The sequence below is a fragment of the Trematomus bernacchii genome, unplaced genomic scaffold, assembly GCF_902827165.1.
Source record: "Trematomus bernacchii unplaced genomic scaffold, fTreBer1.1, whole genome shotgun sequence".
In the NCBI taxonomy this organism is placed as follows: domain Eukaryota; kingdom Metazoa; phylum Chordata; class Actinopteri; order Perciformes; family Nototheniidae; genus Trematomus; species Trematomus bernacchii.
Genome location: NW_022988043.1, coordinates 4,642,817 through 4,666,702, shown reverse-complemented (window position 1 = coordinate 4,666,702; position 23,886 = coordinate 4,642,817). Strand labels below are relative to the sequence as shown.

Genomic DNA, 23,886 nt, shown 5'->3' with positions numbered 1-23,886 from the left:
GTAACAGAGTATTTCTACACTACGGTACTTCTACCTTTATTCTAGTACAATATCTGAGTACGTCTACCTACCACCTCTGCTTGGTTGTGTGATATTAAAATAAGTGCACTGCAAAAAAAAAGAAAAGCCCCACAATGCATCGCGTAAAGCACCGGATGAGCAAAGATGGCGGCATTTCCGACATCGTTGTTTTTGTGAACTGTCGAACTTTGTTCTTTTCTGCAAATACAGTATTTTAAAGAAAATCCTCTTCAGGTTTATATGTGTTATTTAAGACAGCCACATCGCTAGTTTGTGTGGGCTGTTACAGTGCGTGGTGTCGTCTGTGTATCTGTCCGCTGCTGTCAGTGAACAGCGGGTCGGATATCTAAAGTACCCAGAAAGCGTCCCTCAGCCCGGTCATGAAGCCGTCTCTGACTCCGGTCCAGAAGCTGGTCGCCCACCCGGACTCCCGCTGCTGGTTCGTCAGCTGGAACCCGACCGGGACCCTGCTGGCCTCCTGCGGGGGGGACAAGGCCATCCGGATCTGGGGACTGGAGGGTGAGATCTCGTATAAGCCTGAATGATTTTTTCATTACATTTAAGATAAGATATACTTTATTGATCCCAAATTGGGACATTCTTTCGTCTCAGCAGCATGATAAAATAAGGCATTACACATCATGTGAAAATGAAAAAGAGTAGAACATAAACATTAATATAAACATCTCAAGAACTAAAAAGATAAAAATCTGTATGCTATCTCACTAATAAACACTAAGAAGGGGCGATGCTTTCATACTGAATACACAAATAATGACATTACAATAAATAAAACGAGGTACAGTTTGACAGGATATACTGTTTACTTGTATCCCTACAGAAACCAATTGCTGACAACAATTTTAGAAAGTAGTTTATATGATTTACTTATAGCTGATATGAATAGGAGGAAATATAAACCTGTGTTTTGGATACATATTCTATTTGAATTTGTATCACCTTTTGTATTTTGTATTTATTTATCTTCTCTTATTCTTCTTTTAGTTTGTATGTGTGCCCCTGGTGTGAATAGTTTTATACTGTGGGTGACATATTTAATTATAAAAGGTATGAGTTGATTTTTTATGGCTGACCCCCTTCCTGACCTTCTCTCTGTGTAGGAGACTCTTGGGTTTGTAAGACTGTGCTTCAGGACGGACACCAGCGCACAGTGAGGAAGGTGGCCTGGTCTCCCTGTGGGAAGTATCTGGCCTCTGCCAGCTTTGATGCAACCACATGCATCTGGAAAAAGAAGAACGATGACTTTGAGGTTAGATGAGATCTTTAATTTTCACTTTGATTGTGCTTTACATTTTGTTGATTTAACTCAGAGTTTCATACATTCTTCTAGAGTTTGACAGTGTTGGAGGGACATGAAAACGAGGTGAAGTGTGTGGCGTGGGCCCCTTCAGGGAACCTGCTGGCAACATGTAGCCGAGACAAGAGCGTCTGGGTGTGGGAAGGTTTGTGTTCACACCTCAGATGTATTATTTCATCTAATTCATAGCACAAAATCAACAAACCTCCGGATCCGTGCCTGTCTATGTGTTTATGATCTCTTTTCCTTTGTGTTTCACAGTGGATGAAGAAGACGAGTATGAGTGTGTAACTGTTGTGAACTCTCACACACAAGATGTCAAGCATATCGTGTGGCATCCAAACCAGGAGGTAGGTCACCCTCTGCTGTATGCACTGCAGCTGCCTGATAAAAGAAAAAACATGAAACGACAATATATAATGTTTACTGAATTAAAAAATATTTAAGGAGTTTATTTCTAATATTATTTAATTGAACATATTGAACATTGAACTTAAAACAAAAGGCCCCAATACAAAAACAATTTATTTTTAAAGTGTGATTTCCTACTCAAGCAACTAACTCAAAAAAGTCTCAAGAGTGCATTATCGAAGTGTAATGATGATACAAAAATATATTTATTTTGTTTTACTGTCTTAATGTGTTGCTCCATTATCAAATGATTTGCCATGTGTTCGTACAGCTCCTGGCTTCCGCTAGCTACGACAACAACATTTGTATTTACAAGGAGGAGGACGATGACTGGGAGTGTAAGGCCACGCTGCAGGGACACACCTCCACAGTCTGGAGTTTGGCGTTCGATCCGTCTGGAGAGCGGCTCGCCTCCTGCAGCGACGACCGCACCGTCAAGATTTGGAAAGAGTCTCCAAACCAAAGTGAACAGGGTGGGTTGATAGTGATAGTTAGCATTATGCTTGTTTAAAATCCCATTAACAATATGTTTTAAACTAGTCAGTCAACCATTGAACTAGATATCATTTTATGTTGAATATTGATGAGAGTTTTGTGAGTGAAAAAGCTCACATAATCCCATAATTTACCATGCGATTTAATTATTCATACAACATGGCATCTTTTAGCTCTTTTTGACAACCCAATCAAATTTCAGACCGGTCCAAAGTTAAACATGTGTGTTGTGAGTTTCGACATGAACAGAGGTCTTTTTATCTCCTCCACACTAGATATTTTTTGTCAACTGTGTTATTTGTGATGGATAATTTGGTTTATCATTTTTTGCACTTCTTTGTCAAAGTAAATGACATGTCTTTTGATACGTTAACATTTGCTAGTTTTTTATGTAACATATTTTCCCCCTGCTCTGCATGTTGAACAGGAGACATGTCGTGGAAGTGTGTTTGCACTCTGTCTGGGTTCCACGGACGAACAGTGTACGATATCTCCTGGTAAGACCTGTTTCTATTTTATCACATTGGTCTAACAATGCCTCTCTTTCTCTGCCATGTCGTGGAAAACTATATATTTAGGGGGGGGGGGGTAAATAAATTATTTTAATTTTCCGCACTAGCGGGAATATCTCCGCAATGGAGCGAGCTTAAGTTTAACTTTCGATTGCATGATATAGCCCAGCGCAACACCTTTGTCACACATGTTGCCACTTGTTTCTAGAAAAACGATGTGTTTTTTAGGATATCAAACAATGGATGTATTTTATGAACATTTATCCATGCTGAAAGTAGATTTAGGAGTGAGATAGAGATTATAATATATGCATCCAATGAAGCATTGCATGAAGTCTGTTGATGATCAGAGGCTGTTGTTGGGGCTGCATAAACGTTTTTTTATTTTGTTTTGTAGGCAGGCCAGCCCGATTGTCACCAAGGTTCATGTTTTAATAGCATTTTTACAAAAAAAGCCCAGACGAGCCTAACATGTGAAAAAATGGCTTAGACCTCAGAGAGTTAAACTTGGGCCTGCGACCATAGTTTTACTGTATTTTGTTTTGAAAATCCACAGCTGAGGTTTGTGTCGTACTGCATGCAGTGTATTTTGCATACCTCTCAGTAGCCAACGATCTGTGAGTCTGTTAGCTCGGACATAAACTCCGTAATAAATGTAGTCTACATTTCATAAGAGGTGTAAAACCTGCATTTTAAATCTTATTTGAACTAAATGCTTATATAATATGTATTTGTATTGTTGATTTAATGTGTGAACGAGGCGATGTAGAGAAGTTAAGCTGTCATTATTAGGCTGTAATTTGTTATATACTGTTGGAGTGGTAAGCAGGCCTTTTTTGTTTTTGGATATTTGGGGAGTTAGGTGGTCTGTGAGTGTTTTTTTTATTGGTTAAGTGGTCCTTGGTATGAAAAGGTTTGAGAAACACTGCGCTAGTGGATTGTCAACGGGGGGGAGCCTCGCTGCGGGGAAATTCTACAGATGGCCAGTCCGCTCCTGAAAAATGTCTATGCACACGTTATTAACTAGAGAATGCAATTCCTGAAGAAATTGCTAGTGGGAATGCTTTATGCTGAAAAGTAATGTGTAAGAAGAAAGTGAAGAATTTAGATTGAAATGATACATGAACACTGGGGGCTTGAATGTGTGATGAGAGAAGAAAAGAAAGTAAAAAGGCTCGGAGAAGCAGCAGAATATTTGAACTGCACATTTTTGAACGATCTTGATGGTGAATGATCTGTCGCCATGCCAACGGCATTTGATGACATCCCATAAAACGCTTAGATGCGTAGTTACCAAACCTGTGATGTTTTGGGCCATTTGGAGCATTTTCACTGAAGTTATGAGAAAACAGTGTTTCATGGCGAGCATTGTGTTGCCATGGCAACGGCATTTGAAGAAGTCTCATCTATATACATTACATTTATCTGACGCTTTTATCCAAAGCGACTTACAATTACAGGGACATTCTCCCTGGAGTAACTAAGGACTAAGTGCCTTACTCAAGGGCACACTAGTGGTGGTCCTGGCGGGATTTGAACTCACAACCTTCCGATCTTCAGCCCACCTCACTGTCCATATATATAAGACCACCACCATATACAATGCTCGCCATGAAACACTGTTATATATATATATATAAAACTGTTTCATGGCGAGCATTGTGTTGCCATGGCAACGGCATTTGAAGACATCTCATATATACAGCCACCCCCCAGCTCCGCCACTGCACAAGCACCGGAATTATTCCGCTCATTAGAATAACCTGTCTCTGTGCTCAGGTGTCGGCTGACAGGCGCGCTGGCCACCGCCTGCGGGGACGATGCAGTGAGAGTGTTCATGGAGGACGAGACGGCTGACCCCGAGCAGCCCGTGTTCTCTCTCGCTGCTCAGGTGACCAGAGCTCACAACCAGGACGTCAACTGTGTGTCCTGGAACCCCAAGGAGGCGGGACTCCTCGCCTCCTGCAGCGACGACGGAGACATCACCATCTGGAGGTTTCAGCCAGAAGACTGACCCGCATGAAGCTCACACTGAACACATGTTGTCGCTAGCTACACTGGGAAATGTGGTCCCCGCCATGTTGTGCATTCAACTTTACTCAACTGATAGTTTGGCAGGATTTAGTGCGGTATTACAGTGCTTTAACACGTCATGTCTGCTTCTTATTTGATAATGATGCTTCTGCAGATCTGCTTTGTGAGTACATATTTCTTTAAAAGCTTAATTATTGATATTTCATGTTTATATAAATAAATGATTAAAAACAATTGTTTGGCTTCTCTTTATTGCAAAAAATATTCCAGACATCACATCATACTAAAAACATTTAGACCAGTCTAAGAATTACATTTCATAACAAACAAAAAGACCAAAAATATAACTGGACAGTTTTTCCTTTGCATTGATAGACCCAATTTAGAATAAGAGCATACTATCACTAACTTAATAGGGCAGATCATCTTTATAATTGCTGGTTATTTTACCGATCTTTAACAGTTTCAGTCAAACATTAAACTGACGTTAGATCAAAGTTTAATGCACTCACTACTAAACCCAGCTTTGGGCTTCAGTGAGCAGTTTGTACCTGTAATACAGATCCTGTACACTTTGATTCTAGACTGGTGTTCATCATTCAGGTGATATAAAATGAGACGACTGAATAAAATGACTTATTTTCACATGGGGATAGAAGCATACAGACAAAGTGAAGGGCCATAGATCAGGCAGAATATCTACAGTAAAAAAAAAACACCTACTGATCCCTCTCGATATCAAACAAAACGATGCCGAAGCAACGCTCAGTTACAGATTAGTCAGAGTCACTGTCTCCTTCGCTGTCAGCCTCCTTCACGTCCGCGCTGAACTTGTACTCCTGGTCACAGCCCATGTAGGCGTCGCTCATGAAGTACAGGGTGTAGTTGTGAACGCCCATCGCCGGGGCAACAAAGTCCAGCTTCACCTGCAGAAGCATGACAGGAAAAACAAAATGAGGCCTCTTGTTTGTTTAAAGAACATTTTATGGTTGTAGAATATGTGTGGTTCTCACTGACCTTTGCTTTCTGCTGCAGAGTCAGCCTCTTGATAGAGATAAGGCTGTTGGACTTGGGGTCTCCGATCACCACCCACCAGCCCTCCTCACGTTTCTGTAGCAACGAAAAAGAAGATTCATTAAAATAAAATAATAATAAAAACAGCCTCCCCCATCTGGTCAAGCAGCAGTTTAAATACTTGGTCATTCAAAACGTCTCCACTTTAAAATGTTATCCTATTAGGCATCTGTGAGGACCTGTCATAATAATCCCATGTATTCTTGTACTTTTTTGTAAAGTCACAGTGAATCATATCATAGACCCATGAAATCATATCTCGAGTCAATTTATCCCAAATCTATAAAGAAAAAAACCTCAATGAATTCCTGAAATATCATGTTAAAGAGAAAAGGATATATGGACAGACAATCCAAAAACATGATGCCTCAAGATTCATTTCTCACAGGCATACGATAATACAATTATTGTACATAGAGACTCCTGGAGCTGTAAAATGCAAAATTAAAAAGGCATTTACAGGGTTCATACACTTTTTCACCAATGACTTTTCCATGACCTTTACCTAATTTTCCATGACCAAAGAAATGACTCATTCTCAGCGGTACCACTGAAACATTTTTTTATTTTAACATGGTCAGCTGGAAAATAAGGTCTGCATATGAAACATGTTGTGCCTATCTAAAACAAATCAAATAGTAGGCTTACTAGCTCCTACAGACTAAAGCCACTGTAGACTAGAGGGCGCGATTGTAAAAATCTCTCACCAGCAAAATACCTCGACAGTTAAATGCCATTTTACGTTTCATTACTATACGATACAGTATTTATTATCGTTATAGTATTACTATTTTGGCAATTAGATAAAATATAAATTATATTTGATGCAACTTTGGTTACATTTCCATGACCTTTCCAAAACTTTGGGAAAAATATTGTTTTCCATAACTTTTCCAGGGCCTGGAATTTACATTTTGAATTTCCATGACTTTTCCAGGTTTTTAATGACCGTAGGAACCCTGCATTTACCTGTGGGAAGAGAGGTGCGATGACGGGTCCGGTGACCTCCTCCTCTCTCTCCAGCTGAACCTGGACCAGCACTGGACTGCCACTGTGAAGAATGATGGAAATATAAATCAAAACTATGAACAATAGACATCATAATCCTTGACTAGCTGTGGTCTGTATTTTTTATTTTTTTATTTTTGTGACATTATCAGTTGTAAACGACAGGATCCAAACAAACCTCTTGATGTTATCCTTCTCGGCCACCTCGTACGACAGCTCGATGTTGGGGTAGCGGTTAGAGAAGCGAGCCACGTCGGCCATCTGAGCGTCTGTGAGCTGCAGCAGAGCCGTTCTCTCCTCATCCTCCATCTCCATGATGTCAAAGATACTCTCCACACCCTGAGCAGAGGAGCAGGGATACAGTGGTCAGTTTCAATATGATCCATGTGAAATAGTTTTGAAGCAAGAGCTTTCATTTGATGTTAGTTGTAACTTGTGTACCTTGTCTTGGCAGCGCTTGATGTGCTCTGAGGTGAAGAAGGGCAGCTGTTTGAGGTACGAGTCCTTGGACCACATGGCCTGGGTCACCATCTGGGCCAGCTCCATGGCCGCTAGCGCAGGACTGAGCCAACCGTTACTGGAGAGCACGTCCACGCAGGCCTGGATCAGACGCACCGCCTGAAACACAACGCACACGTTAGACATGCAGACAGGAATCAACAACCCAAGTCTTTCCCTTTTTCAGGTAACGTGGAAAGAGTGTCGTCCCACCCACATTGCGATGAAACAATGCCAGATAAAAAATCAGCCAGTTTCCCCTTCATAAACATTTGGAACAACCATGTTATATAACTATGTTGCATCTGCTTTCTTTGAAGAAAAACAAAGAACTGAAGAGAAAGGAATATTGCATTAAAGGCATATAAAGGACTTTACTTGTTGGATTTTATTTATCCATTAACCTGGGCTACCTGTATTTGTTTTAGTGAGAAAAATATATAAATATTAAAATAAAAACCCTGTAAATATCAATTTTCTAGGAGAGAAAAGCTATAAAAAGCGGTCGATAGTAGTTTTTTGAAAGAAAGAAAAATGTGAATTTCTAAGAATCTAATAAGCAGGTCGGAATGTATATACATCGAATTGGTTATTGAAAAGTTGAACTAAGCATGAGCCTGTACCTTGCTCAGGATCTCCTCCGTGTCCGACTGCAGCTCGGCGCTCAGCTGCATCCTGGAGAGATGAGACTGCAGCAGCAGGTTGGTCTTCACATGGGGGTCGTTGAACTTGGGGTTGTTCAGTTTGTGAGGAACTTTCTGTGCCAACTGAGACACAAAGACACGTTGTTACATCACAGTCAGTGTTCATGTATTTGTGAAACAGTGGTAATCTACATCTGGGCTCCGTTTGTCTTACCTGTCGGAGGAGTGAATCCTCGTGATGTCTGATGGGAATGTTGTTGTACTCCGCAGCGTTGGAGATGATCTCGATTAATCCACGGATCTTTGTCTTGGCATTCAGAGACATGCTGAACAACTCTGCCAAACCCAACAGAACAACAAGTCAGTTATAGGAGAATCAATGAAAGGATCTATGACGTGCATTATGATCAGATAAACTATGGTAGGACAGTTGTATTGGAACAAACCGATGGTGGTGTAGTTGATGTAGTAGTACGCAGCGATCATGCCCAGATTGAGCGGAGCGACGTCCATCTCGTCCTCGATGCTGATGCACTTGGACTGCTCCAGGTCGTGCAGCGTGTGCTCCACCAGCTCAGAGAGGTGGTCCGACAAGTGACGATGGGACATGCCTGACGAGGGAAACACAAAACGTGAAAGTTACATATCGTTCCCAACATCTGAACCAGTTAGGGTAAAACAATATTTAACCCTCTGAACCCCAAGTTGTTTCAGGGTGTTTCCTGCTCCTGCCACCTTTTACTCGAATATACAGGTCCTGCCCCTCTAAGAAATCATCAATCATGGCTTGAAGTAGAAACAACTTTTATATAATCAGATGTAAAGCTATAAATCATGAAAAACTGAAAATACATATTGACTGTTAACATTTTACAACAGCTCTTCTCTCCGTTTCATTCATTGATGGCAATAGGATGAGTTTTGTGGAAATGTTAATAAGATTTAGTTGAAATATCTCCATTTTAAGATAAGATGTGATCACATTTCCTTATGGAAGTATTAGTCAAATAATTTGTTCAATGACTGTCAGAAATAACAAACGTCAGGCAACACTTTAGTATTTTACAGTTTATGGCTATTTTAGAAATTCCGGTAATGAATTGGATGATTGTTTAAAGAAGCCATGGCTGAGACAGGCTGAGACAGGATGAGACCTACCTTGCAGGTTGTAGTAGTTGGGGTTCTGGGTCATGCGGCGGTAGAGGAACGTCCAGGTCAAGTAGTCCACGGCGTCCTGCTTGTTCTCCACAGTCTTGGTGACGATCTCAGCATTGAAGTGGTCATGGAGGCAGTGGTCCAAGTGAGACTCCACCGGCAGCGGCTCGTACAGGAACTTCTTGAAGAAGTCCTGTCAAGAAAGGGAAAGGAGGCGGTTAGGTTCCTGCTGTCCGAGTAATTGTTTCATAAACAGAACATGACAGAAGCATCTCTACCTTCTTGGAGCCCTGACACATGATCACACAGCGGCCCTCATCATCCAGCATCGGTCTGTTCGCCTTGCCCACCATCTGGAGGACGTCATAGATGGGATAGTCCACATATCTGAGAGAAACAGGAGGACAATGTCACCAACACAGTACATACTACTCACAGTACACTAATTCATAGCAACATTAACTAGTTGGAGCCTTACGCATGGATTTTGCCGTTGTAGTACTGGGTGTCCATGACGATGACGAGGTGTGCGGAGATGTTGATGCCCCAGCAGAGTGAACGAGAGGACACCACCACCTGAACAGCGCCTGTAGAAAAGAGGAGGAACCAAAATGATCAAACATGATTACTTATTCCTAAACCTAAATAGACAGAGCAGTAAATGCAGAGCAGAAGTGAGACATACCGGAGTTAAAGAGCTGCTCCACTATCCTGCGCTCGGTGGCAGACAGGCCCTCGTGCAGGTAGCCCACGCCGTTGGCAAGGGTCTCTTTCAGAGTAGCGTCGTTTATCTTCGCCAAGAACGGAGCGAGGTCTTTCTCGGTGCAATGCAGGAACCTACAGAGAGACAACACGTTTATTATCCGTGTAACAGCAACATCAGCACTACCAGGCGGGATTTCATTGTTGTGACTGACCTCTGAGGAACCACGTCCGCGGCGCAGAAGGTGAGGATGTCGATGGCTGTGAGGCGAGTCTGTCTGCGGGACGGGACGAACACCACGGCCGGTTTGGAGGGGGAGTGCTTCATGATGGCGTGGTACACCGGCTTAGCCATGGACAGCAGGCGAGTCTGAGTGTGACTCACGTTGAAGCCCTGAACGACATTAGAACAGTTAACAGCAAATCACTAGCTTTGATAAACTGAAATTCAAGCATTTTAGGTTGCATTATTTAGATTTCACCACCTTACGGCTGTGGTAAAGTATATATTTATTTATGGTGCACACAGTATACTGATAACTTCACTTCTTCATCACAGTAAATCAGACTATGAACCATGCTGAACAACCAAAATGTTGTTTGTTGAGAGCATTATACAGAACGGTGACATATTAAAAAGGAAAAACACAAGATGTCCTCTGTTGGTACCAAATCTAAGCCTTTTCAAATCTTGACAAAAAATACATTTAAATACAAATGTTTTCAAGGATAGGAAATCAGGAAGCAAACAGAATTTCATGTCTCGGCGTTCTATCCCTAGTTTTGTGGCCTGGCTCGGGGTTACACACCTGGATGTGCAGCTCCAGAGGAACCGGTCTGACGTTGGGGTGGAAGTTGAAGGTTGCCGTGGTATTGCAGCCCAGCCAGTGAGCCACGTCTTTGGCGTTGGACAACGACGAGCTGAGGGCCACGATTCTGATGGGCCGCTCAATCTGAGAGGAGATGTACCTCATCCTGGAGCAGATGACCTCCAACACAGGCTAATGAGAAGAAACAAAGGGTGTTAACATGCTGCAGGCGACACATGACTATTACACTGCAAACTAAAGGTGTATGACAGGAAATAACAGAAACTCAGAACAACAAAGTAGTATTGTTTTCTTACCCCATTTTCTCCTCCAATGAGGTGAGTCTCATCCACAATGAAGAGGCTGACGTTCTGGACGTTCTTCCTCTGCTTCCAGCGACGAGACAGGATGTCCCATTTGTCGGGGGTGCTGACAATAATGTCCCCCTTTCCCAAGAGCTTCAGATCTGTGCTCGTTTCTCCCGTCAGCAGCACCACCTTTTTGTTCAGGATGTCCTGGAACTTCTGGTGCCAGTCGATAAACACCTGAGTGAGAAAGGATTGACAGAAAAAAAATTTTTGTTTGATGGAAACTAGATTTACAGCCTCGCGGTTTTATGCCTCTGGCAATCAGCCAGGTTGCAGTTTATATCCATGTTGGTCCAAAATGTCATAACTTAATTGTTTTATCCTATTGGACATTTGTTTGAAATTGCCACGATTAGCATAATAAGTCTTGTTTTGAGAGGAGGGACCGTGTCCTTTAACCCCTATTATCTTTATGATTTCATTCTCAATTCAAAAGGACATTTGTGCCAAATTTGAAAGAATTCCCTCAAGCGTTAACCCTTAAAAATAAATCAAATTCACAAGACCAACATAATGCCCTCTGATCCCCACATTTGTCATGGCCAGGGAGTAAGAAGAGTAATGTTAGTTTTGATATAAGCCTACTCCCAACTTCTAAATAACTTCTTACCTGTTCGGCCAGCGCTTCCATCGGTGTGATGTAGACACAGCGACCTTCAGCGTTGTGCAGCAGCATCCTCAGAATAGCAAACTCAGCACAGATTGTCTTCCCGCTGCCGGTAGGAGCTCCCACAAACACGTTATCGTCACTGTTGTAGACAGCGTTGAACACTGGAGGGACGGAAACAACACAACTTAGACTTAATGAAAAACATCCAGAGAAGGGCCATCTTTTGATAACATGATGATGGAAAATGTGGTTGATCTGTTGTTCTTGTTCTGTACCTTGTGTCTGGATGGGGTTGAAGAAGGGGAACTTGTTCTGGTAGAGCGCCTCGAAGGCGGAGTTCCTGAGAGCCGTGACGGGCAGCGGCTGCAGGTCCAGCAGCTCAGTGGGTGGGGGGTACTTCTCGGGGAGGATCAGGTGACGGAACGACACTGGGAGCTGAGTCTCGCAAGCTGAATGGAAACAGAAAAAAAATTAGGCGCTTGTTTGAAATGCTTTTTCAAATGTGTGAATGCTGTGACAAATGTTTCAAGGAGTTCCTTACAGAGCCATCGGTCTGAGACCACGCGGATGAAGTACTGCGGCGGCAGAGGCTCGAACACCGGGACAAAGAAAGTCACGAGGTGTTCGTCCTGGGCGTACTTGGCTTTGAGCAGGAAGTACTCGTGGTGGAGGATGACCTCACTGTCCACATCCTCAACCAGGATCCAGAAAGCCTCAGAGGTCGCATGAATCTACGAGCACAAACCGTGTCAATACAGATATTACCAGATAAAAGCCATGGACTATCAAGTGTTTACTAAGGATCACGCAGTTTTGTCCGTAGGATACAATAATAGCTGTGGATAGATACAAAACAATAACTTTTTGTGTGTGTAATAGTTGGCTACATTAACCTGGTGGGGAGTACTAAGTTAGCGGACCCCTGTCTCCCTTACCCAGCCCACTCTGTCTTCAGGATTTGTCTTAACATTTTAAAAAGGGCAATGAATTTACATTGCCCTTTGCATAGTTAGGATTAGTAACAAGCTCATTAAGTCAAGGAAGGAAAGTAAGTAAGAGCATGCAGTAATTTCAAATTCTGAGCAATTCAATCACTTTATGCTAACCCTGTGAACGTGTGGCAGGATGCTCAAAACTGAGGGTTCAGCACATTATGCAGGGTTCTTACACCTTTTCCAAAGTCAAATTCAAGCACTTTTCAAGCATTTTCAAGGTGCATTTTCAAGCTTTTCAAGCATCTTACAGCTGTTGTAAATTACATATTTATATACACATACTTATACTCAAATGATTATTTCCCTACCTCACATTAAATCAGATGTTCTTTATGCTATAAACAACCAAATGTGTGTTTCATAATAGCATTCTACATGAGGATGAAAAATTAAAAATGTTAGAAAAGAAAACTAAGTTTAATATTTCAAAATGTGTGACCTATCTGTACGTAGACTGGGCATCCCATATAACCTGGCTGAGCCAATATAAAACAATCAGCCAAATAACTTTTCAATATATTATTGATTACTATTTTTGTAGTACTTTTAGGTTGGCAGTAAACACAAGTCAGAGGTAAATGGTGTACTTTGACTCCACTACATGTATTTAATACCTTTAGTTACTTTACAGATGTGGATGAATGATGTGAAATATAATCAAGTGTTAAATCAGACTTTAGTTCCACCTGGAGTAAATTCACAGGCTACTTTGTAGTATACAAAGTCATTCAAACTAGCTGCACCTTTACCAGCTTTGATAACACTTTCATGATCAATCATTATAAAACATATCATATACAATTATTAGGGATGCTCCGATCGCCAATTTTGGAGCCGATCGCCAGAATCAGTATCGGCCGATACCGCTCTCTTTTCCTCTCTCCCCCTCTCTCTCTCTCCTGACAGCCCGTCAGTATCTCCTGCAGCTCACTGATCCAGTAATAAGCGACCCGACAGTGAAGAATAAATATATTTATAACTAGTTTAGCTTGTTCCAGAGGTAGATAAAATATAAGTGTGTATAAATAAGTGTGTTAGGTCTAACTCTTAATGTGTGTTCTGCTCCGCTCACCGGTCCGTCACAGCGGGTGGAGCTGCAGGATTTCTGCTTCACACACACGTTGCATACCGCTATTTTATTGTCATTTTCGGACACTTAAAATACTGCCAGACTAGTGAAGCCATTTTGGCGAGCTTGTTTTGCCGCGCACAGAGAAAAGTGTCATGTATTTTACATGCAACATTAGCCTAATCTAAAATGCTCTACGGCGTACCTTTCGTGTGGTGTGTCGCTCGTCAGCGCAGACTCTCGCATCGTTATTGTTGCACACTTTGCAGGAGGCTACTCTTGGGCTTCGCTTGACCCTCGTCTTAGCCATGGCTTGTATTTGTCTTCTGCTAGCCAACGCTCGTTGAAACGGCAACCTCTGGCATACTGTCATCTATCACTCTCATCAGAATGCCCAGGTCACACACGTAACAAAAACACTTGCCGGTCACGCACATTGCGCGGGAAGGCCGGAGCGGAGCTGTTTTATGTAAAAGCGAAGCAATTAAGCGCGCTCCGACTTCTTTATTTTCTTTTAATCTAAAAAGCGAGGTAAAGCATTTACAATTTCAAGCACTTTATCCCAAATTCAAGCACCATTCCCAAAATTCAAGCACTTTTCAAACCTTGAAAACACCTCGTACAATTTCAAGCATTTTCAAGCATTTCCAGCACCCGTACGCACCCTGATTATGGCTATAGTTACCTTATCATCCCACTGGAAGTCGGGCGTGATGGTGAGCTCCACCTTCAGCGTGGAGCGGGTGATGGGCTGCAGGTGGACAGCCAGATCCAGTTTGGGGAACTGGTGGACGTATTTGTGGATGGTCTTCCCCATTTTGGGCATTCGGATCAGCTCCCCTGAAACATGAAATGAATGGTTCTAATTACGCTCCTGTCTGAGGAGGACATTCAGGGCCCATGTGGTTAGAGGGAAGAAAACTCACCAATCTCATTGTGGTTGAGGTCATAGAGACGCTCAAAGGGGAAGTTCTTCTTCTCGATCTTCTTGATCACTTCCTCTGGCAGCTTCTTGAACTGTCGCAGCGGGGACATGGACTGCCACCTGTGGAGAGCAGGGGACACAGAACATCAGCGACCTGCCTCTGCAGACAAAACAAAGCTAGAGCCTGTTGTGGAGAGGAAAGAGTGGAAGACTTGCATTCTCTTGTCGATCATCTTGCAGAGATTCATGGTCTTGTCGGTCAGTTGAGCCCAGCCCCTGTTGAGAACGATCTCAAAAATGGCCCGCATCAACCTTCCAGCACTCTGGGAGAGACATACAGAAAATAGAAATGAATCTCACAACTTCAGTTTTTAGAAACAAGAACAATAACTTTCATCAGGGGAAATACACATTGTTGACAGACCAGACATGCATGTGTACAACTGAACAACGTGTAAAAACTGCATTTTTGAGAGGAATATAAAACTAAAGTTGAACAAAAGAAATAAAGAAAATAAGGTTCATTTGTACCTGTGTAACATACACCATGTCGGCCATGAGAGCAAAGCCTTCCAGTTTGAGCTGAGAGATGTACGCCTGGAGCAGCACGTTGATCTGAGAGGATAAGAAACAAAATACTAAATATATATAAGAGGAACTTTTTATTGGAATTCAATAACTTCTGCTTTTATTAGACAGAAAATAAAATCAAGTGACACTTAGTTTGCACACCATAAAAGCATTTTACTACTCTGATGGTAATTCAGTGACATTCTTATAAACTGATCACAGGTTCTGGAAGCTACCTTAGCACTGGGCTCCTCGATGCTCTCCTTCACAGGAATGGGAACTCTTTCCAGCAGCTTCTGAAGTTCCAACTTCTCCTCCTAAAAGACACAGCAACACGTCAGTCAAATCTAAATAAATTCAGCATGTTAAACGATCAAAGTGATGTTGGGAGTTTAGCTGAACAACCATACCTCTCTGACGTTGATGTTCCTGAACTCTGAGGACAGTGAGAAGACTCTGAAGAGCTCAATCTCACTGAGAGTGGGCTTCAGCAGCTGGTTGTAGGTTTGAATGGAGTCATGAGTGATGTAGAAGTGACTGGCAATGCGTCCCAGGTCTGTAACCTTCAGGAAAAGAGGCAGAAAGGTCAACCGTTAAAATCATGAAGTCAAACTATTTAGTAACTCAAGAGCAATCATAAACACATATATAAAAGAGTATCACTGATGGAGGAGCATACCTGGAAGCTTCCTGTCCTCTTATCATATTTCACAAGGTTGTTCTTGTCAAGGACGTTGGCTGCTGTGTGCACCAGGTCAATCCTGCGCCTCTCCAGCAGGGGGTCTGCACTCCGGTCATCGTGGGAGACACCGTACAGGGTGGGGTTGCGGAGCATACGCACATACAGGTAGGTGTAGCCCAGCCAGTTCACAGCATCCTGACAAAATAATAACATGAGAAATGACAGCAATTGTAAAAGAAATGGAATATTTGATTAGCTCCTCATGCATCTGATCACGTGTCTTTGCATGCTACTGACCTTCACAGTCTGCACGTTGCCCAGCACTATCTCAGCATTGAGCATGTCAGGCAGCTTGCACACCATCTGGCTCTCTATGGGCAGCTGCTGGTTGAGCAGCGACAGGTAGTACTGCAGCTCTCCGTGGGATGTGATCAGGATTCCCTCTCCCTTTGTGTCGTACTGAGGACGTCCAGCTCGACCAAGCATCTGAATAAGACCGAACAAATCAGGTTATTACCATTAGTGAGACGTCCGAAGCACTCTTTCCTGCAGTTGAGCATGCAGCCAGCACAGACTTACCTGCAAAATGTCCAGGGCTCCGAGCTCAGTCCACCTTCCTTTCTCGGGGCTGTACACCTGAGTCCCTTTGATGATGACGGTGTGAGCCGGCAGGTTGACACCCCAAGCCAGAGTAGCCGTGGACACCAGAACCTGGATGTGTCTGTCAGCAAACAGATCCTCCACCAGCGTACGGTCCACTCGGGACATACCAGCGTGATGGATGGCGAAGCCGTAAGGCAGCAAATCCTTCAGTTCCAGGTTCTGGAGGACAAAGTTCAGGTGTAAGTCTAACAGGGTAATCACAAAGTATTAGAGTCACTTTGAATGTGCCTATCCATTGGACTTTGCATTCCTACCTTGCACTGCTCAGCTTCTGTTCTCAACACTTCAGTTGAGGCCGAACCCTCTCTGAGGAAAAGGCCCAGCGTGTCCTTCTCCAAACACATGTCTCTGATGGCCCTCGCTGTCTTTCCTGTCTCCTTCCGGGAGTGGACAAATACCAGCACCTGATGGAGACAACAGAATGTCAAAGTCTCTCAAATCTGGTAACACTTTGTTGATCAGTGCTTGTTGAACCAGTATTGTAGGGCAACGGCATGCCTATACATATGTAATATATACACCTTGCTGCTAAATCCTCAGAACTGTTACAAGGTGTGTATTTTGTAAATTGTGTAACTTGCTGCTGTTAAATACCAACCACCTATGTGCAATATGTGCTAGATGTGCAATATATATAGATGCCGTTAATAACTGTGTAATATTACCTGGCTGCTAAATCCTAAGAACTGTTACAGGATGTGTATTTTTTTTTAAATTATGTAACTTTTTATTATATATTTTTTTATTATATCATAACTTATTACTTTAAAAAAATAAATGCATGTTACATATTTAACATATGTAACATTAAGCTGTCAGTGGCTCTTTTTCCTGCTGTAACTACGCACATTTCCCCTCCGTGGGACTAATAAAGGTATTCTGATTCTGATGGAGTCAGTCATTTTTACTTGTGTTTTTTAAAGTCATAGAACTCACCTGGTTCTTTCCAGCATGCTCCATTATCTTTTCATAGACGATCTCATTCATGATCTGGAAACGCTTGATGGCCTTTTTCTCTGTGATGCCGACATAAGTCTGCTCCAGGGGAACAGGGCGGAAACTACACAGGAAAAGAATGTGGTTATCAGAGATGAGTATTCAAAAAGTGCAAACAAGAAGAAAAAACAGATGTAGTCGTTATAGAAAGTAGCCTTCCCTAACAACATGTGAACAAAACACGTTGAATGCTCAATTATAATGTTTTATTTAAAAGCAGCTAAGAATTACCACAGAGTTATTTGACATGGTTTATAAACATTTTTAAGTAAAGGAATATGGGAGTTTCCCCATCTTGTAACGCCACTCAATTAATGTCCGGCTTCCACGATTATTAAGATGCCAACTTGTTTACAGCACATAAACACATTTTCACCATACACCATTTTGATGGGACTGCATGTTCTACTCTCAACAGATACAAGGAGGAGGCAAGATGGCTCACACCTTCCATCTTCACTATCAAACACATAGTTGTATCCTGATCGGGCAAGTGAGTTGTTAGTTTTACTTGTCCAAAGACACATTTTGTTTAGCCCCGATGACGTGACCATTTTTTGACAGTCTGAATAGCATACCTGTTATCAAAGTAGAAGAGTCCCTTGGCAGGATCGACCCGCAGGCAGGTAGCCACATCCTCGTAGTTGGGCAGTGTGGCGCTGAGGCCGAGCAGACGCACATCCTCCTGGGTCAGCTCCACGTTTCGGATGGTCCTTGCCACCAGAGCTTCCAACACGGGCCCGCGGTCATCGTGCAGAAGGTGGATTTCATCCTGCACATGAGAATTTAATGTTAAATCATCTGCAAACACAATAAAAATGCACTAAACTAGGTTTTTTATATGACAGAACCTTTTATCGAAACATTCACAGCACTTACAATGATGATGAGCCGCACTAGCTGGGTGTAGGTACGCTCTCCGCCTTTACGGGTGATGATGTCCCATTTCTCAGGGGTGCAGACGATGATTTGAGTGGCGTTGATCTCCTCTTTACAGAGCTGGTGGTCCCCTGTCAGCTCAGAGACTGTGATGCCGTATGATGCCAAGCGCTGTGTAAAGAGGGAAAGTGAGTAAAACACCAAAACAGCACAGTGACTGAAATGAAGGACTTGATTTAAAGTATATAAATCTCTTGGGGACAGAGGCAGGGCTCACCTTGCTGAAATTTCCCACCATCTCCTGTACCAGAGAGCGCATGGGGGCAATGTAGATGATTTTGAAGTCGTCCACATTGATGGTTCCATCCAGGTTTATGTGCTTTCCAATTTCTCTCAGCATAGCCATCAGAGCAACATTGGTCTTACCAGCTCCCTGTGTGCACAAATAATACAAATTATAGGAGGAATTCTACCTGTGGACAAATCATCACAATGCTTTTGGCTTTAACTAGGTTTTCTTACCGTAGGTGCACACACGAGCAGATTCTCATCTGTCTCCAAGGCGGTCTTGTACAGTTTGCTCTGGATACGGTTCAGGGTTTTAAAACCTTCAAATCCAGCCTGTGCATACTTAGGCAACTTCTCAATGGGAACCAGCACCTGATGACACAATAATATGCAGAATGAAAGTTATGAACACATCTATACACCGCTTATTGTCACATGGCAATGACAAGTTTTCCATCATGACTCAATTAAACAACAAACCTCATCGTCAGCGAAGGGCTTGGGTTTGAGGGCAGGCACATGAACCTCTTCATAACCTTTGCGCTGTTTGCGGAACGAGCCGTCTGGCAGCTGGCAGCGCTTGTTGGCCATGAAGTGGCTGCCCTGTGTGAAGGCCAGGTCTTCAAGGTCCAGCAACTGTCGAGAAGCCACCGACTGTAGGACGAAAAGAAAAATGTCATCTTGAGTCTATTCTGACCTCTTGCAGCTTTCCTGATGCCATAATACTATCCCAATGCTGTAGTCGTGGGTTAGCATTATGTTAAAAGATCATATGTAGCTTGCATCATATGAAGTTGAAAGTATTTACCTCTCCATGGTCAATGTCCATCGCTTCCATGTCATCAACACGAGACTTCCTCAACCGCTCCCTGCGAGATCGCTCCTCCTAAGAACACAAAAAGCCATGAATAAAAGATATAATCGACCAAACTAAAAGATACTCTCATACCATTTTCTTGCGGACTTTAAAGGGCAACAGGTCTTACCCGGATAATATCTTCCTTCTCCGTCTCTTGCAGCTGGTAAAGAATCTTTGACAGTTCCAGATCAGACTCCATCTTCCCAGTGATCCTCTCCTTCTCTGCCTCACTCTGAGCGCTTGCCAGCATGGTACAATACTGAACTGTGCGTCAGAAGGGAAATAGTTATTAAAAAAATGTTTTATGGAAAAGATCCAAAAGCATGAAACTACATCATTTACACCCCTGACTTACTCATGCGTCGATGCTGGCGGAGGATTTTGATGAAATCGAATGTGTTGAAACCCAGCAGCAACACCAGCTGGTTCTCACATTCTCTGTCATCGCTGGCAGTCTGGAATACAGAGAATCAATGGATGAGCTAGTCTGCAAAGTATATACATGTATATATGCTAAATAGAAACACACATTAGAAAAAATGTCAAACATACCTTGAGGATTTCTAAGACTTCATCAGCTTTCTTTTGAGAAACGATGGCATCATCATAGAAGCGACTGAGCTGACGCTGGAGCCAGAAGGCATCGATGTCTCGAGGGTGCAGATCTTTCTTCTTCACGGTCATCACATCGCCCGTGGCCCCCAGCTAAATAAAGAGTAGTTCATTAATTATCTTTGTACTGTGAAGGTACAAAATGTTGCTAAAAATGCCGGTTTAATTCAGTAAAAATATGTTTCACTTACATTTGCTGAAAGAGCGCATCCCACTCCTGCCTCCTCTCCTTCGCTGTCTTCATCCGAGTGCTCGTCTCGTACCTCTCCAAACGGATCTTCATCCCCTTCCTGAATAAAAAAGGATTTAAAAGAACATCTATGAAACAATCAACTTTAATATCGTAACTTTTATCCAAAAATGAGATAACTTTAGAGTTATTTTAAAGTATACGTAAAAAGCCAGTACCTCCTCATCAGATTCAAACTGGACATTCACGCCGTATGTTTCGTCAATGTTGTCATCTGAAAAGGAAAGAAACAGTATACAATCACAAGACTATTTCCATGAAATCTGACATAACTTACTGACAACATCGGTAAGTCTTTTAAAGTAAATTAGACAGTGCATTACATATGCATACCCATGTTCTGTAAGTCTTTGTCCCCTCCGTAGTCAGAGATCTTCTTGCCCAGATTAACCAGCACGTGGTAACGAGTGTCATCAGCAGGCCCAAGAAGCTGCTCTACTTCACGTCGCCTTTCCTTATCCCTCATTTTATCATTCTTCAACACGGCTAATACTTCATCAGCTGCTCCACACAGAATATCACGTGGCTGCAACAAGATATAACAACCAGGTCAAAAAAGGTTTCAGGCACTGATGAAAAACAAAAACAGACATTTGAACAAAAACAGGTGATTTATTGTTTTCTGACCTGATCTCCCAAAGCAGCATGGATGAAGCTCAGCAACACTTCATAGGTCTCTCTGGTCTCTTTGGTTTTAGGCTTGTACACAATGCCCACCATTTCATCAATCCCTTCAGACAGAAGGGTGAAGCCCTTCATTTTGTTGATGTCGTGTCTGTCCTCGTCTCTTTTTCGCCTCCTGTAAAGGCAGAAAACAATAAAAAGAAAAGTGTTAAGGGGAGAGTCACAGCAGACACTGGAAAATAAACTAAAATTAGATTCCTCAGACGCTTGCAGCAAATATGTTTAAAACTGTACCACAGAAATGTTTAGCTTTTATACCTTTCCAGTCATCAATTAATTTCTGTACAAAATTAGAAAACCCTTGCAGAGCCTTTAAAACAGGCGTGTAAATATTTTTCAAACGTTCGCAGTTCAACAAGTCAAAATGAAACTGCAGTGTTCGCTGGGTCTCATGTATAGAACAATAATTTATATTCAATGTTTATCATCTAAATGTACTAATAACACAAATATTATGTTTTTATTTTCATACCAACCATGGGAATGAGGTAAAACAAGCAATGCATTTTGAAGTCAAGTATAGTTACAAAACTCGCATCCAAAACACCTTGAACAGAAAGACTTATCATAGGGACAAGAAGTGGACCAATGGACATGTAGAATAACCCTTGCAAGTCTACAAGCTATGTACATGATGGGGGGCACAATTGTTGTTTACATTTTACAAAAACCAAAAAATCTGACTGACTTGTCTCGTCTCTCATCCAGTTTCTGAGGTTTGGTCCTCTGAGACTTGTCACCCATCTTGGTCCCCTCCAGTTTCCCCACAAGGGACAGCACCTCTCCGGTGGGCTCATCTCTCCGTGTGCGGTCGATCAGAGAGCGATCAGCTTGTAACACCAAGTTAGAGTTCTGACAATTCAAAACAAAGACAACGTGATCAGTCAGGACACCAGTCTGCACTCACTGCGGCTAAGCTAACTGCTAGTTAGCATAATGGTTAGCTAAACACGGAGTAGCCTGGATTAAAAACATATGCAAGCTAGTTAGGATGTTCAGATAATAGCATATCAAATACTTTCAGAGATAAACAACTTACTGTGTGTTTAGTTTATACTCTTTAGACAAACTCATTACTTACCGCTTTGTACTCGTACTGCAAGCTACGGGCAGTAACATCCGCCATGGTGCGAGTTTCTTCTTTTAGCTTTTAGCGCACTTTACTACAACGTGAACTAGACTAAACACATCCACAGAGTTGTCTCCACTCTGTCCTGTTATGTAGAGGCTGAACACATTAGTGTATGCTTCAGCTTTGTTGCATGTGATTGTTTTCAAAATGTCCAAGTTTCATTCAAGTAAGTGCGTCTCTCGTACGTTACAAATCAGCGGTGGTGCTAACACACGAGCACACAACAAGCCGCCTGTGACTTCCGGTTCCGGTGTTAACGTTTTAGAACGTGTCCACAAAACAAGTAGCGCCCCCTGCAGGCTAAATTCATTTATATTTTGGCAACAATTTGGACTCATACACATATTAAATAATAGTGTTAGCAAAAATCATAATAATTAAAATCATAACAAATGAAACGATCTGTCTCTCTTTCAGAATTACAATTATAATTGGTTTTATTAGGTTTACACATACTAGTAATTAGCTTTGATGTAAATGTTGCCTACAAAGACACAGAAATAAGAATACGTAGCAAATAATAGTACTATTTTAAAAGCTATTGTAAGACTATTGTAACAACTAAAATAAGACAATTATTTTCTCGAAACGTAATTATGTGAAAAACTGATTACGGTAAACAATAAATACTATACTATACTCAAAGTGTAGAGCTGTGCAGAATTAAAAAAAGAGGTAGTGTGGAGCAGAAATGTGCAACATGTTGTACAGGATAATATGATTTATTTTGCTTTTAAGAAATTAGCTAGAACATTTCATACTTTCGTCGACATCTTCCCAAGTAAATTCCCAATAGGCCTACTGTGTTTATCCTCTATTAATCCTGACATTATTTCTTTATCATACTTGTTGAAGTTTTTTAGGACATGTCTAACAGTTTCCTTTTTAAAGCCAGTAAAATGTAGAAGGATGTTTGCCTATTTTATGGTAAGTTTGGCTTGAATCCTATTCTCAGAGGTAAATAATATATTCCCCTGTGCACCTGCTGCTGTCTTTTTCCAAACTTTCAGTTGTTCTTTTATTGCCTGCTATAACATAATAGAGCTCACATAATTCAGAACAACTCAAATTATTGCTTTCAATAAAACTGTTATACAAATAAATAATCAACATTGAATGTCACTAATAGATTGTTTTTAAAACGTTCTTTAAATGTATAAATGTATACATATACGTTTTTTTATTATTTATGTATTTATTATATTTGTAAAAAATGCTACCTAAGATGCTTATTCAATGTGGCTGCTCCAAAAGTGAAGACGATGAAGTGTTTTACTTTTTTCATTTTAAATATGCTGCACTCACAGCATTCACACCCAGATGGCAGCAAAGAGATCGATTTGCCATAAGTGTTTTGCTTGAAGATAAATTGACTTGTGAACCGGAAGAATTATCAGCCAGTGATCAAACCCTGTAATTAAGGGACAACCCATCACAATACAATACAATTAAATACAATACAAAGGGGCTTTATTGGCATGAGAACATCATTTACACATAGCATTGTCAAAGCATTACACCTTCTAAGCTACACTCACCTCCCTATACAGTATATCATGCTTTCTCCTGTGTATTTGAATGTTCATTATGGCATGGATGGTGAAGGGTTTAAGAAATATACGT

The 23,886-nt window shown here is 41.8% G+C and overlaps 2 protein-coding genes across 2 annotated transcripts; one reads left to right on the top strand and one right to left on the bottom strand.

The window, feature by feature from the left end:
• Positions 1-148: 148 nt before the first annotated feature.
• On the top strand, positions 149-5,025 carry ciao1 (cytosolic iron-sulfur assembly component 1). Its single transcript, XM_034117706.1, has 7 exons — positions 149-540; positions 1,143-1,291; positions 1,373-1,484; positions 1,601-1,689; positions 2,022-2,223; positions 2,673-2,742; positions 4,537-5,025. The coding sequence occupies exons 1-7, from the start codon at positions 402-404 to the stop codon at positions 4,769-4,771; spliced, it is 996 nt and encodes a 331-aa protein (XP_033973597.1). The 5' UTR covers positions 149-401; the 3' UTR covers positions 4,772-5,025.
• Positions 5,025-22,489, bottom strand: snrnp200 (small nuclear ribonucleoprotein 200 (U5)). The gene is made up of 44 exons (XM_034117705.1): positions 22,213-22,489; positions 21,820-21,983; positions 21,075-21,246; positions 20,781-20,973; positions 20,606-20,661; positions 20,389-20,487; positions 20,138-20,290; positions 19,941-20,040; positions 19,713-19,849; positions 19,535-19,612; positions 19,207-19,380; positions 18,961-19,098; positions 18,716-18,871; positions 18,439-18,609; positions 18,138-18,331; positions 17,500-17,623; positions 16,818-16,967; positions 16,480-16,722; positions 16,198-16,386; positions 15,898-16,095; positions 15,629-15,781; positions 15,455-15,535; positions 15,180-15,263; positions 14,865-14,971; positions 14,650-14,768; positions 14,409-14,563; positions 12,201-12,390; positions 11,935-12,108; positions 11,660-11,820; positions 10,999-11,226; positions 10,682-10,873; positions 10,088-10,266; positions 9,856-10,007; positions 9,649-9,757; positions 9,449-9,557; positions 9,174-9,363; positions 8,462-8,626; positions 8,230-8,351; positions 7,995-8,138; positions 7,315-7,491; positions 7,052-7,212; positions 6,835-6,916; positions 5,809-5,901; positions 5,025-5,717 (listed from the first exon to the last, which is right to left on the bottom strand). Exons 1-44 carry the CDS (start codon positions 22,255-22,257, stop codon positions 5,568-5,570), a joined length of 6,411 nt encoding a protein of 2,136 aa, XP_033973596.1. The 5' UTR covers positions 22,258-22,489; the 3' UTR covers positions 5,025-5,567.
• Positions 22,490-23,886: the final 1,397 nt, after the last annotated feature.

Coding starts and splice junctions, on each gene's coding strand:
- ciao1 (XM_034117706.1), top strand. CDS start 402: ATGAAGCCGTCTCTGACTCCGGTCCAGAAGCTGGTCGCCCACCCGGAC. Junction 541..1,142: donor CCGGATCTGGGGACTGGAGG/GTGAGATCTCGT, acceptor CTCTCTGTGTAG/GAGACTCTTGGGTTTGTAAG. Junction 1,690..2,021: donor TGTGGCATCCAAACCAGGAG/GTAGGTCACCCT, acceptor GTGTTCGTACAG/CTCCTGGCTTCCGCTAGCTA.
- snrnp200 (XM_034117705.1), bottom strand. CDS start 22,257: ATGGCGGATGTTACTGCCCGTAGCTTGCAGTACGAGTACAAAGCG. Junction 14,769..14,864: donor AAGATGATCGACAAGAGAAT/GCAAGTCTTCCA, acceptor TGCTCTCCACAG/GTGGCAGTCCATGTCCCCGC. Junction 11,227..11,659: donor TGGAAGCGCTGGCCGAACAG/GTAAGAAGTTAT, acceptor TTTCTCACTCAG/GTGTTTATCGACTGGCACCA.